The sequence below is a fragment of the Drosophila tropicalis genome, unplaced genomic scaffold (genome assembly GCF_018151085.1).
Source record: "Drosophila tropicalis isolate 14030-0801.00 unplaced genomic scaffold, ASM1815108v1 contig_845, whole genome shotgun sequence".
Taxonomy (NCBI): Eukaryota; Metazoa; Arthropoda; class Insecta; order Diptera; family Drosophilidae; genus Drosophila; species Drosophila tropicalis.
The window spans coordinates 5494708-5507346 of record NW_027173338.1 but is presented as its reverse complement, the minus strand read 5'-3'; the positions used below and the strand labels follow the sequence as shown (position 1 = coordinate 5507346).

At 38.5% G+C, this 12639-nt stretch overlaps 7 protein-coding genes across 10 annotated transcripts; 3 read left to right on the top strand and 4 right to left on the bottom strand.

The window, feature by feature from the left end:
- The first annotated feature begins 56 nt into the window (after nucleotides 1-56).
- Nucleotides 57-1092, top strand: EMC3 (ER membrane protein complex subunit 3). Its single transcript, XM_068294150.1, has 2 exons — nucleotides 57-266; nucleotides 350-1092. Exons 1-2 carry the CDS (start codon nucleotides 118-120, stop codon nucleotides 936-938), a joined length of 738 nt encoding a protein of 245 aa, XP_068150251.1. The 5' UTR covers nucleotides 57-117; the 3' UTR covers nucleotides 939-1092.
- A 9-nt stretch (nucleotides 1093-1101) lies between these two features.
- On the bottom strand, nucleotides 1102-2326 carry LOC137580229 (uncharacterized). The gene is made up of 3 exons (XM_068294149.1): nucleotides 2166-2326; nucleotides 1910-2101; nucleotides 1102-1855 (listed from the first exon to the last, which is right to left on the bottom strand). The coding sequence occupies exons 1-3, from the start codon at nucleotides 2247-2249 to the stop codon at nucleotides 1271-1273; spliced, it is 861 nt and encodes a 286-aa protein (XP_068150250.1). The 5' UTR covers nucleotides 2250-2326; the 3' UTR covers nucleotides 1102-1270.
- On the bottom strand, nucleotides 2260-3434 carry LOC137580228 (replication termination factor 2). Its single transcript, XM_068294148.1, has 2 exons — nucleotides 3265-3434; nucleotides 2260-3206 (listed from the first exon to the last, which is right to left on the bottom strand). Exons 1-2 carry the CDS (start codon nucleotides 3331-3333, stop codon nucleotides 2376-2378), a joined length of 900 nt encoding a protein of 299 aa, XP_068150249.1. The 5' UTR covers nucleotides 3334-3434; the 3' UTR covers nucleotides 2260-2375.
- A 96-nt stretch (nucleotides 3435-3530) lies between these two features.
- PICK1 (protein interacting with PRKCA 1) lies at nucleotides 3531-7243 on the top strand. Of its 4 annotated transcripts, none has more exons than XM_068295511.1 (3): nucleotides 3531-3644; nucleotides 4454-4565; nucleotides 5751-7243. In XM_068295511.1, the coding sequence occupies exons 1-3, from the start codon at nucleotides 3598-3600 to the stop codon at nucleotides 7110-7112; spliced, it is 1521 nt and encodes a 506-aa protein (XP_068151612.1). In that variant the 5' UTR covers nucleotides 3531-3597; the 3' UTR covers nucleotides 7113-7243. The 4 variants fall into 4 exon arrangements, with proteins under 4 accessions (XP_068151612.1, XP_068151613.1, XP_068151610.1 ...); XM_068295512.1 differs by lacking the exon at nucleotides 3531-3644 and adding an exon at nucleotides 3970-4005; XM_068295513.1 differs by lacking the exon at nucleotides 3531-3644 and adding an exon at nucleotides 4354-4376.
- Nucleotides 4611-5712, top strand: LOC137580580 (uncharacterized). Its single transcript, XM_068294675.1, has 2 exons — nucleotides 4611-5270; nucleotides 5301-5712. Exons 1-2 carry the CDS (start codon nucleotides 4746-4748, stop codon nucleotides 5559-5561), a joined length of 786 nt encoding a protein of 261 aa, XP_068150776.1. The 5' UTR covers nucleotides 4611-4745; the 3' UTR covers nucleotides 5562-5712.
- On the bottom strand, nucleotides 7213-8654 carry LOC137581304 (thiamine transporter 1). The gene is made up of 2 exons (XM_068295514.1): nucleotides 7831-8654; nucleotides 7213-7772 (listed from the first exon to the last, which is right to left on the bottom strand). Exons 1-2 carry the CDS (start codon nucleotides 8599-8601, stop codon nucleotides 7227-7229), a joined length of 1317 nt encoding a protein of 438 aa, XP_068151615.1. The 5' UTR covers nucleotides 8602-8654; the 3' UTR covers nucleotides 7213-7226.
- Nucleotides 8655-10022: 1368 nt separating this feature from the next.
- Nucleotides 10023-12573, bottom strand: LOC137580443 (ATPase family gene 2 protein homolog A). The gene is made up of 2 exons (XM_068294491.1): nucleotides 12148-12573; nucleotides 10023-12091 (listed from the first exon to the last, which is right to left on the bottom strand). The coding sequence occupies exons 1-2, from the start codon at nucleotides 12545-12547 to the stop codon at nucleotides 10107-10109; spliced, it is 2385 nt and encodes a 794-aa protein (XP_068150592.1). The 5' UTR covers nucleotides 12548-12573; the 3' UTR covers nucleotides 10023-10106.
- Nucleotides 12574-12639: the final 66 nt, after the last annotated feature.

The window sequence follows — 12639 nt, the reverse complement described above, 5'->3', positions numbered from 1 at the left end:
CGTAACACTTATTGATAGCTTGTCACACTTATCGATTATGGGTAACCGTTTTTGTTACTATCGATGGACATCCCAGCTCTAAGAAGAAATTCGCATTCAATTAATTTTTAACTAAAGATGACAGAACTATTAATTGATCCAGATATTCGCGTTTGGGTATTCTTGCCCATCGTGTTGATCACATTTCTGGTGGGCATAGTGCGTCATTATGTGTCCATACTGATATCCACTCAGAAAAAGGCCGAATTGACACAGATCCAGGACAGGTAATAAGCGGGTCGAAAAAAGGGGGTGGGGGCTGACAATCTAAAATTTGATTGACTTTGATACCCTTCTATTTCTCATACAGCCAAGCTATGATTCGCGCACGCTTGTTACGGGAAAATGGTAAATACTTGAGTGCCCAATCCTTTTCGATGCGTAAGAATTTCTTTAATAACGAGGAGACGGGATACTTCAAGACACAGAAACGTGCACCAGTCGCACAGAATTCATCGGCCATGTTAACCGACATGGTTAAGGGAAATTTCATAAATGTTCTGCCCATGGTTATCATTGGTGGTTGGATCAATTGGATGTTCTCTGGGTTTGTCACCACCAAAGTTCCATTTCCCCTCACTTTGCGCTTCAAACCGATGTTGCAGCGCGGAGTTGAATTAGCCTCCTTGGATGCCGCTTGGGTCTCATCTGCATCATGGTATTTCCTCAATGTCTTCGGTTTGCGTTCCATTTACACTTTGGTCTTGGGCGAAAATAATCATGCCGATCAGACACAAGCTCAAGCAGATGCCATGACCGGTGCAGCGATGACAATGCCACAGGATCCAAAGGCTGCTTTCAAAGCGGAATGGGAAGCTCTAGAGATTACAGAATATCACAGTGCCCTAAAGAATATCGATGCGGACATGTTAAGCATTGCTTCTGCCTCAAGTCAGTAAAAGGGGAACCACTAGGAAGTGGTTTTTATGTTAACTTTTTAGCTAAATTACTAATTAAACAAAAAATATGTAACAAAGAAATTGAGTTTGTTAAAATAAGAAAACAAATTGTCGACATATTAGTAAAAATGGCAAGAAATTTGCAAAATGAAAATGAATACGATTCTGACATTTACAGATGGTAATCTTTGAGATTACCATTGCAGATATAGTCTGCTTTAATCAATAGTTATGGACTGGGAATTTCGATTATTCCGTCTCTCTACGTAGTAGCAGTAAAAACGTTAACAATAACAAAATAAATTAAAAACAAGAAATGATAAAATTTTAGCTTAATAATAAGCATCCTCGGTGATCTCAGTTTGGCCCTCAGTTGCCTCTTCCGGAACCGGAGACACAATTGTGGCGACAGCCTCCGATGGTCCGGTAGCCGAGAGACCAGGTGACAGAGTCTGCGGCGGCGATTTCTTCATCTCGAGAACAACTGGTTCACCGTCCACATCCTGGACTACCTCTGATTGAGCTGCCTTCGCTTTGGCCCCGGCATTTTGTCCACGTGCCGTGTTAAGCGGCGATGGTGGTCGAGCCGCTGGCGGTACCTTAAATTGTTTTTCCGGTTTCTTCAAATCCTTAGGTTTACCCATCAAACGATAATCATTGGGTAACTCAGCCTCTGTGTACAATTTGTCAGTGAAATAAATGCGTCGAATGCGCACATTAGCATGAACCTGCAACGAGACAGTCTCCAAATAGTTCGATCCATAGGCCCGACGCGTAAAATCGGCCAAATTGAATTGAATTTGGTTCCAGCCCGGAGACATGCCCATTGGCATGGCCGTACAAAAAGGTTTCACAGAGGTTTTACTCTGGAAATTTGATACACGAAAACGGCGCATAAAACGTTGATCATCTTGGATCTGGAAAAAAAAATTAGTACAATAATATACAAACCATTTAGGGCGAAGACTCACCTTAACTTCAAAACAAAAATATTTGTGCAAATTCTTAATTAGTAATACCAAAAATGGCAATTTAACGCCCAATTGCTCTTTACAATCATTGGGACAATGTATAAAAGTGGTTGAGACATTCGATCCCATAATTTCAAACACTAAAGATTTGATATCTTCATCATAAATGCGCTTTATGTAACCATTTTTAGTCTAAGCCAAAAGAAACAATGTATAAAAAGTTGCAGAGATTTCGATGGCAATTTGGAATACTCACATGGGTTGACCACTTTTCTAACGGGGAACTACCCACACTGTATAGAACGGTTAGAAATCCCTGTTGATAGGCATTTCGAAACATTTTGAAAATGTTCGTCTCAAGATTTATATATTTTTTTCTACAGTGTCACGTATTATTTATTGTATTAAGTGAAGTTTGGAAAAGCAAAATCAAAACTGTAGAAAGAAATGGTCACTAGATTGTAATTTAATTGTAAAATGGATTATAGGTAACCCAATGGGCACGCTCCTGTTCCTTTTCTGTCTTGTGAGAGGTAAAGAGTGATTTGTAGACATCCGTGGCTTTGGGATCCTTGGCTACACTGAAATCAGTTTTCAAGCGTTTCAATTCGGGATCCTGCATGGGATTTATAGGGATGGATCTTTTGATTTTCGATGAAGTAGAAGGCTTCTCCGTCTTAATAGATGCTTCCTTTTCCTTGGGCTCTTTCACATTGCTTTCTTCGGTGACGGTTTCTGTTTTTTCCTCCTTGGATTTGGCAGACTTTTTATCTTTCTTCTTGCTTTCTTTCCTCTTGGCTGCTCTCATTTCTATTTTGACCTTCATTAGTTCCACATCTTCTTCATTTCCATTGAGCACTATGACATCCTCCACACAGTAAGGCACCAGACACAGGGGACAAGTACTCGCTGTCTTGCCTTTTATCTGTTTAAGAGCCCTTTCGGACATGACACAGCCGCAACTCCAGAGGGCCACAAAACGGAATTTCCCCGACATTTCCAAACCAATAAGTTTGCAAATGTATGGAGCATGTCGTGTATCCAGTAAGCCCTCGGTTTTATCCTCATTGACCTCATATGCTGGGTTCGGGGTCAATTTTAGGTTTTTAATGTCCTTGAGCGATTTCACATGAGCCGAAGCCTCTGGCATTTTCTTTTCCCTCTCCAACAAGCGTTCAATGAGACTTTGTTTGGTGTACAAGCGGCCTAATCCACACATAGCAATGGGTTCCTCCAGACGTTGCTGGGTCAGGGCACAGTGTAGCCAGCGAAATTCACGCTCGGAATCTTTATCTTTCTGCAAAAACCAAAATTATTTGCTGTTGACTTGAAATGGTGTAAATTATGTTGCTTACCTGCTCTGGCTTTTGTTTTACGCGCACTAGCTCATCCCTTTTAGGTATAGTACCACCATCGCATCCCATTGTGAATTATTTATGACAATTTAAATACTTTAAAAACAATTTAATTTGCATTAATTTCCCCTTTTATTTACGTTTTTCTTCTTCACTTTAGAGCTGGAAGTTCATCGATGGGCACTATCGATACTTCGATTCCATCGATTGAGAAAACTATCGAGTGGACTTACTATCGATGCTTTTGCAGCCCTAACGTTGTGACAATTCAAAACAATTTTTTGAGGACCCTGTGTGAGGATAGAATAGCTTTAAAAATAAAGGATAACAACTATGTTGACAGACACTGACGACGATTTCTTCTTTGAAGAGGATAAAATGTAAGTTTTAATCATAAATAAAGCCATTCTAATAGCATTTACTTAGCATTTCTCTCATATTGGGTTAACGAGTATGCCAAAAAAAAATCAATAATTCCCGCACACATATTGTTAGAAATAGGACAGCAGCAGGTGGGACTGATATTGGTCTTATGCCCGATAATGATTCTGCCATATTGATTCAATTTGAGGAGAACACTTTAGTGGCCAAGGAGCAGCCAAATGCGGAGGAAATTAAATCCATTGATGCCAACAGCCGACAATCGAACGATATTGAAGCAACTATTGTCTTGGGCCCAACGGTGACGACTTCATCAATGGGCGAGCACTTAAATAGACAAAAAAATGAGTTAGATCGTTTGTAAGTCAAAAAGTTGAACTATTTAGAAGATGTTAGCATTTGTGTCATTCAGGAAATTATACAAAATCCCTGGCGTAATTAATATTTTTCCGTTTCCATTATGTAGTTCCGTCTAGTTCTAGTGCTAGCTCAAGGTCCTAATCCTTATTATAATTTTTTATGCAAAGAGGTTTTCCATGGTAAACTATCCTAAAATGACATTGATAGTAATCATGATGCCTTAGTCTTAAATGCCGATCCTAATATAGCTTCTCAGGTATATTAAGAAAAATAGATATTAACCATACATACATAATACATACAAATCTATAGTCCTTTATGGCCTTGGTAGAACTGGTTAAACGGCTATTTAGAATATTGCACCCATGGATGTGAGTAGCACTCATTATTGCCTTTGCCATTTCAATTTACCTAATCAAAACTTTATGAAATTATTTGTTAAAAATAGGGGAATGACAGTTACCACCAATGCGGTGGTCATTCACAAGGATCAAAGTAATTTAATTGGCATCAGCATTGGAGGCGGAGCACCCATGTGCCCTTGTCTATATATTGTACAGGTGAGACAAATACCGAGTAAACTTTTCACTTTATTTCAGATATATTAAAAATATCAAACCCAAAATAAAAATTAGTAGTTTTAAGAGAATTTTTTAGTTATGCCTTTCGGCAACATAAAATCCGAAAATACAAATTTTTCGAAAAAGTAAAACAAAAAAAGGACAAGGAGTACTCATAACATGCCTATTACCAGTTGGTACAAATGGAACGATGTTGACTTTAATCGTGTCCCAATACGAACAGCCGATAAACCGGCTCATATATCCCGTTGTGATCATCTTGGCCTGCAGTTGAAAAGTATATTGAATGAAGATCAAATCCAAGGACGAAGTTTTCGTAAACAAGCTGGCCTCGATGGCAGTCCCTTCATCGAGTCTAAGCATCCGCGTCCTAGGAAATCTAAAAAAACAAATCGATCACCTACTGTATGCAAGTTCCAACAAATCTATGCCCATCATCGCAAACAAATGATCAAACAATTGACCAAACATGCACGCCAATTAAGTTCAAATTTTCGTAGTCTTCCTGTGCCCAATTTTCGGCAATTCCATCAACGTCTCGAGTCGCAGACAATGAAACGTAAATTGCATGCCTCAAAATTGGTTACTGTGCCACAAACGCCTCAGGTTCTGATTACCTCAATGGAGGCCCTTCAACGTCGCTCCTCCAAAGTGCTGGAAACTAGGAAAAAAAAGGGGAAAAAGGTTTCATACCTAAAATAAATCATTCAATGTCCCATCTACAACGTCCCCCCATTTGTGCCCCACATTGAGTCTACCATCATACAGACGAAACCCTTCCAATTGCATACAGCTGAACGGGCAATATGTCGCAAAAAATTTGATGATCAAATGAAGCGAATTATGCAAAATCGTTGGCAAGAACAGATTCACAATTGGTATCGCCGGCAACACGAAGAGTTTATGGAAAATCGAAAGAAAACTGTGTTTAAGGCAACTCCCAATCCCTGGAAACGCATTCTACCGCCAAAATGAAAAGCCAAATCTAATGTGAAAAATTTATTTTCAGTCCTACCCCCACAAAACGCCATCAAAAGATTACGTTAATCTACATTTATGGAATTTTGTGGAGGAGGATACCTAAATTTTTCTCTAATAAATATGATAAGAACATGCACAATGGAAATGTTTGTTTAATTGAATTAAATTTTTTGACTTTTTCAGGTCTTTGATGGCACTCCGGCAGCCCGTGAAGGATCTCTGCAATCGGGTGATGAATTGCTGGCCGTCAATTCGGTCAGTGTCAAGGGAAAAACAAAAGTTGAAGTTGCCAAAATGATTCAAACAGCCACAGATGAAGTCACAGTGCACTATAATAAACTACATGCAGATCCAGAGCAGGGCAAATCTTTGGATATCATTTTAAAGAAACTGAAACATCGCATAGTGGATAATTTATCAAGCAATACGGCGGATACTCTGGGTCTATCAAGGGCCATTTTATGCAATGATTCGTTGGTGAAACGTTTGGAAGAACTCGAGGGTACCGAACTGATGTACAAAGGATTAGTGGAACATGCTAGACGCATGCTAAAGGCGTATTATGATCTTCTCCAGACATACAAATCATTTGGCGATTGTTTCACACAAATTTCAGCCCATGAGCCCCAGCAGAGGGCATCGGAGGCATTTCGTACATTCGGTGAATTTCATCGTACATTGGAAAAAGATGGTTTGGGCATTATTAAACAAATAAAGCCTATTTTAAGTGATTTGGGTACCTATTTAAATAAGGCCATACCGGATACCAAGCTCACAGTGCGGCGTTATGCTGATGCCAAATTTACATATCTCTCGTATTGCTTGAAAGTCAAGGAAATGGACGATGAAGAACATGGTTTTGCGGCCCTGCAAGAGCCTCTTTATCGCGTAGAGACCGGGAACTACGAATATCGTTTAATCCTTCGGTGTCGTCAGGATGCACGTAGTAAATTTGCCAAATTACGCACCGATGTGTTGGAAAAAATGGAATTACTTGAATGTAAACATGCAATGGATCTGAATAAACAATTGCGTAGTCTTCTCGAAAGTCTGGCTGAGCTTCATAGAAGTCTTGTCGAACGTCTGGATTCACTGCCTCCACTTTTTCCCATTGAGGTGGATTTTAAGGAAACTGATTTTCAATACAAATCGAGCACTTTGAAGCCGCAAGAACTCGATGATGATGAGATCGAAGCGAATGCACATTCAATACGCGGATCCAATTCAATTGTCTATGGCATGGAAGCTAATGAAGAGGAACCGGCTGCAATAATCACTGTGGAACCGAAAAAAGATGATCAGGAACAAAATCAGGAGAGTTCTCAAGCAGAATCAAATGAATTACTTCTCAAAGAATTGGGCTTATTCGATGTAAATCTATTGGCAAATCCCCAAACGATAAGCAATCAAAAGATTGCAATATCAGCTCAAAATGATGGCTATGATTTTGATCTGTTTCTAAACCAAGCCAATCAAGGTGGCACAAGTCTGCAAAGAGATTTAATGTCTTCGAATAATGAAGAAACCGATTTGCTATTACAATAGATAATAAGTATTATATGTTTTTGTTTCTTTGTATGTTTGTTTTTTTTTTTTTTCTAGTACAAAATCATTAAATTGTGTATAAAATTCAAATTAAAATAAATTTGTATATAACACTTAGTTATATATTTGCACCTGCTGCGATTTTCTATGACAAATCTTACTACATAATAATACAAATAGATATATGGCAGCTAAACCCACAAAATAGCTGCCATAAACCAAATATTGATCTCGCGGTCCTAGACCATAACCAGTATTTGGTTCGACAACAATTATGGTTAAAATAGTTTGTAAAATTAAAGCCACTAGCATATTAATGCCAAAAACTAAACCAAAACTATCCTCAACTAAATTCTCGGCCACAATTGCCCCAGCCACAGTGATGATAAAGAAAAATATGGCTGAAAATATAACATAAATAACATATGTCACCCAGACATTCGATGAATATGATGACCAAATCAATAAGCCACCTAGCAAAGCAGCACAAATTGAATTGGTCAGCATATAGGTGGAACGTCGCTTATTTGAGTTCAGGAAACCAGCAACAAAAGCTCCAATGGCACCCAATAAAGTGGCTAACGCTTCCACGCCGCCATTATATGTGCTAAGATGATCCGGAGCAACATCTTTCCATAGAAATTGTATATAAGAAATGACCTAAAAATAAGGCGAATGTCAAAAATTGGAATGAAATCAAAATATATGGTTGACTGACCTGCACTTGTCCACAGGTGGCCAAGGCCCACCAGACACTCCATTGCAGGACAACAGGATTGCTATACGAGGAAACCAAGTGATACCATAGCAATTGTCCAGCATTTTTCAATGAAAACTTTGCCAACTGTTCGCCGTTTGTACTTTCCTTTACTGTTTGGGTTCCATTCTCAATCATTGGCACCTGTTTGGCCGCATAGAAATATAAACTTCGCGGCACTTGGGGCAATATTAGAGCCACTGGCAGAGATATTAATTGCGTGGACAATGATAAAAAATGCAATTGACGAAAATTCAAGCTATCTGTTGATACCAAAATCTGTGCTAGTAATCCACCCAAAAATTTGCCACTCAAAATCGCAGCACGCGTATGTCCAGTGACCACTTGATAACGCTCCTTGACCACTTTGGCATACATATAAGTATAATAGGCCACTTCGGCGGCTGTGAATGTTCCATAGAAGATTTGTGCGATTTGTAGCCATAATATTGTTTTAGTCCATATTAAGATTATAAACATTAGGATACCAGCTATGGCCGAGAGCACTATCACAGGTTTATAGCGTACCAAGTCGGTTATGAGGAAGACAATTACCAATTGGGATAGAACTGAGTAGGTGCCAAATGGATAGACTTCTTGATACACTTGCTCCGATGTTAAATTACGCCAATCTCCAGCTAAATATTCGGTAACAAATGGCTCCGATGGTCGTAATTCTCGTAAAAACCCAAAGGTGCATAATAGCAAAGAGATCTTTAGCCAACTCTCCATTTCGATTTGCGCCCCGTCGACAGAAGAGATGTCGTGACCAGACCGAAACGAATGTCAACCGGCAACTGAACATGCTGAAAACTACAAATATATAGAGTAGTCCCCGTGCCAATGTTTCTCTCTTCCAATCGCTCTCTATCTCGTGAACTTAAACAACAGTGCGGATGAAAATTGTGCAGACCAATCATTGATCAATCATTGATACAAACAATTTAAGCACTTGTTGCACTCAAACACAAGTCAGTTAAGGACTTTATTTCCTTATGCGAGTTCTGTAATCTATTAAATAATAATTATTATAATATTTATCCGTGAAATCTTATTGCTAGACAACTCAAAATGTTTTTTTTTTAATATTCCTTTTCCTATAACTGTATTAGTTCATTATATATTTATAATTATTTCTTATGCCTGATTGTATCTCTTTTTAAACAGTTCTAGTACAAAAAGACCTACAACTCCTGGAATTTTTGTATTTTTTTTAACATTTGTAAAATTTTTGAATATTTTTTTTTTAACTAAATCGAAACATTCTATATAAATGCAAGATTTCTTTTAAAAGGTATTTCTAACATTCCTTATTGTTTTAAACAACTTTTAAGGTTTAATCTCTTATGGGATTACATTCCTACTCCTAATTTAATGTTTATAAAATTTTAATGTTTTCAATTTTAATATCTATAAACTTCCAAAAATAATTTAATATAAAACTTTTTAATCAAAAGAATTACATCAAAAAAGCTCTAAAGAACATTTTTTAATATTCCTTCTTCTAAAAGGCTTGATAGTTTTAGAATTTGAGTAAATTTTTAAGATTAAATCTATTTAATTACTTTTTTGGGGCACTGTTTTATATTAACGACCTTCAAGAGACCCCATGCTTAGTAAATTCGGTTTTTAACCAATTATACATAGATAGATTATAAATTCCAATTACTTTTAACTCAATAACTCAAATTTTAGGAATTTAAAAACTATTTAAATATTAATTGCATTTCAGTCATGGTTTGTTTATAATTTCGTTTCACTGTAGTCGATATTCTCTCTATTTAGTTTATTTAGCAAATTTGTCAACTAAATGGTCTCTCCATCTCAATATGTATGTAAAATTAATGTGCTCTCACCTTTGCGCTCTTTGCGATTTCTTAAACAGTTCGGTTTTTATTTTATACACAAATTCTTAAGTAACGAATGGGTTATTTAAGGTTTATGTTCATGGTTCAATTCATTCAATTAGGTGTCCAGTTAATTGTGAGCAATGCGCCACGTCAAATTGATATCTTCTGAAACTGATTTCTCAGTCTGTTGGTGAGGAAATTGATCTGTGATTTAGTATGGCAGACAACACAATCTAGAGCATAAAGATTTCTTCATCTTATCTGCCTTGGGGTTTAATCTAACAACCCTTAATAAAAACAAGGTTTGTTTACAGTTTCTTTGCATTTAAGAAAAGATTATATACAGGTTTTACTTAATGCTATATCAATAATTAAAATTCCAATTTACTATTTTCTTTTTACATACTCGTCGTAGAGTTTCAGTAGTTCTGGACTCGTTCGTGGTTGTACGGCTTTCAGGGCATATTCAAAATGCTGCCATTCCACCGTATCCGCCTCGAAACTGTGTTCGAGGGCACGCAAGGCCGCCTCATGGCATACAGCCTGCAACTCTGCTCCCGAGTAACCATCCGTAAGCTCAGTTAACTTTGTAATATCCACATCTTGGGCCAAAGGCATAGAACGCAATTTAATACGTAAAATTTCAGTGCGTGCCTCTGCTTGGGGTAATCCTACGTAGATTATGCGATCAATACGCCCAGGGCGCATTAGAGCTTTGTCAATCAGATCTGGACGATTAGTTGCTGCCACTATGGTGACGTTCTGCAATGAATCCACGCCATCCATTTCGGTAAGCAATTGTGTGAGGACACGCTCTTTCACCGAAGATCCCGATGAATCTCCCTCGGCACGTTCACCGCCAATGGCATCGATTTCATCGAAAAATACAATTGCTGGAGCCACTTGGCGAGCCTTGCGAAACACTTCACGTACAGCACGTTCTGACTCACCCACCCACATAGAGAACAGTTCTGGGCCTTTGATGGAAAGAAAATTGAGATGACTTTCGGTGGCCAAAGCTTTCGCTATCATGGTTTTAGAACAACCAGGAGGACCAAACATAAGTAATCCTCGAGGAGGTTTGATGCCCAAGCGTTGAAATTTATCGGCATGCAACAGAGGCCATTCAATTGCTTGTTGAAGTGCCAAACGGAGTTGAGATTGTCCTCCTATGTCGGACCACAAGACATTTGGGCATTCGATAAGCACCTCACGCATGGCCGATGGTTTAATCCGAGAGACAGCCAATTGAAGATGTTTAAGTTGAATTGTTTCATTGGTGTTTTGAGCTTGAAGCATGGCTGTGTAAATCACTTGGGCGAGATCAGCTCCCACATAGCCATGAGTAATTGCAGCAATTTTCTGTACATCTTCTTCGACCAGATTATGATCCAAATCATGAAGCATACTCTGGAGTATAGAAGCTCTCTCTTTGGGATTGGGTGGCATTATTTCTAGTTCATTATCCAAACGTCCACCTCGACGTATACTTGGATTTAATCCATCAATTTGTGATGTAGTTGCCAAAAGGAAAGTTCTCTGTGCTCTTTGGTTGCTGGAACTACTCAATTGATCCAACTGATTAAGTAAACTGAGAGAAACCCGTTTGATAAGATCATTATTGGAAGCCTCTTGCTTGGGACACAGATTGTGAATGTCCTCGATTAACAGCAATGTGGGTTGAGGATAATGCTTATAAGCCTGATCAAAAATTTTAGATAATTTCTTTTCGGTTTCACCTAGAAATTTACTAAAAATTTCGCCACTTTGAATGGTCAACAATTTGACTTGACCGTTGCTCTGCTCCTTGGCATAATTTGCCATTGTTTGAAGTACAAGGGATTTACCACAGCCGGAGGAACCATATATAAGCATTCCACGGGATATTTTAAGACCAGCAGGTGATTTTCTAAAGCCCATAGCATAGTCCAGGCATTCTTCAACTTGTTTTAATTGATTGTCCAGGCCGCCTATGCGGATTTGAATCAAATTGTCCTCTTTTTTCGCCTCCAGCTCATCTTTTTCCTTTATTAGTTGTATTCTGGTAGTTTCGTTTACTTGAATGAACTTCTCCTTTGTTTCCTGATCCTTTAGGCTTAGTCCTGCTAAGGCTTCCTCCATTGAGCCTTGCCAATCGATCAGTTTGAATTTTAAATTTTTGTTAAAGAAATTTAATTGAATGTTACTTTTAAGGCTTAAAATTTGATTCTTCAATTGTTGCTTTAGCAAGGCGGCAACTTCTTTTACTTGTAACTCCTCCAATTCCGTTTCACATCTTAAGGAGAGATTTGCAGCTGTGGTCAGCGTTTTCGTATCCAAGGATCTAATGATCAAGGATTTTCCTCTTCTGGCAGCACCATGGAGCTTGAAATCTAAAAGAAACTGCTGCCTTTATATTTGTATTTGCTTTTCTCCTGGTGCTTCTTACCCCTTTCACTTAGAAACACTGTGGTTAGAAATTGTTCTGATATGGGCCAAACGATTCTCACGAGTGGTTCTTGATTTTGGGCTTCTATCACCACATGCTGGCCAATATGCAGTTTGGCCAACTGCAGGGCCCCTTCGGATATGAATACCAACATATTCACATATTTCAGAGGCAAATCTTTCAGAGATTCCACTTCAAAGTTCCTTTGCTGCAGGCTGCTTGTAGAGATCTCCTCATTTTTTACATATTCGGCATCTTCTGGCACATCACTCGAGGTGGAGAGGATAGAACAAATGTTGTCATGGCCATCGCGCGCCTTTGTTGGTATATGAACTCCACAGGATTCACAGTAATACCAAGTTGCCTGATTCTTTTTACTGCTACTCGACTTTGGCGGCATGGCACACGTTTTGTTTTTAATTAGAGATGGACTTTATGCTAGCGATGACAGTGTGTCACAATAGCTTTTGCATCCGAGTTAAAACATTAGTT

Bases quoted from the DNA above. Each gene is read 5' to 3' on its own strand.
- LOC137581304 (XM_068295514.1), bottom strand. From the start codon at position 8,601: ATGGAGAGTTGGCTAAAGATCTCTTTGCTATTATGCACCTTTGGGTTT. The intron at 7,773-7,830 runs GTCAGTCAACCA...CCTTATTTTTAG, and splicing joins CCACCTGTGGACAAGTGCAG to GTCATTTCTTATATACAATT.
- LOC137580228 (XM_068294148.1), bottom strand. From the start codon at position 3,333: ATGGGATGCGATGGTGGTACTATACCTAAAAGGGATGAGCTAGTGCGC. The intron at 3,207-3,264 runs GTAAGCAACATA...TGGTTTTTGCAG, and splicing joins TAAAACAAAAGCCAGAGCAG to AAAGATAAAGATTCCGAGCG.
- LOC137580443 (XM_068294491.1), bottom strand. From the start codon at position 12,547: ATGCCGCCAAAGTCGAGTAGCAGTAAAAAGAATCAGGCAACTTGGTAT. The intron at 12,092-12,147 runs GTAAGAAGCACC...AGTTTCTTTTAG, and splicing joins AGTGTTTCTAAGTGAAAGGG to ATTTCAAGCTCCATGGTGCT.
- LOC137580229 (XM_068294149.1), bottom strand. From the start codon at position 2,249: ATGTTTCGAAATGCCTATCAACAGGGATTTCTAACCGTTCTATACAGT. The intron at 2,102-2,165 runs GTGAGTATTCCA...CTTTTGGCTTAG, and splicing joins TAGAAAAGTGGTCAACCCAT to ACTAAAAATGGTTACATAAA. The intron at 1,856-1,909 runs GTGAGTCTTCGC...TTTTTTTTCCAG, and splicing joins ATTTTTGTTTTGAAGTTAAG to ATCCAAGATGATCAACGTTT.
- LOC137580580 (XM_068294675.1), top strand. From the start codon at position 4,746: ATGCCTATTACCAGTTGGTACAAATGGAACGATGTTGACTTTAATCGT. The intron at 5,271-5,300 runs GTTTCATACCTA...ATCATTCAATGT, and splicing joins GGAAAAAAAAGGGGAAAAAG to CCCATCTACAACGTCCCCCC.
- PICK1 (XM_068295509.1), top strand. From the start codon at position 4,371: ATGGATGTGAGTAGCACTCATTATTGCCTTTGCCATTTCAATTTACCT. The intron at 4,566-5,750 runs GTGAGACAAATA...TGACTTTTTCAG, and splicing joins CTTGTCTATATATTGTACAG to GTCTTTGATGGCACTCCGGC.
- EMC3 (XM_068294150.1), top strand. From the start codon at position 118: ATGACAGAACTATTAATTGATCCAGATATTCGCGTTTGGGTATTCTTG. The intron at 267-349 runs GTAATAAGCGGG...TTTCTCATACAG, and splicing joins TTGACACAGATCCAGGACAG to CCAAGCTATGATTCGCGCAC.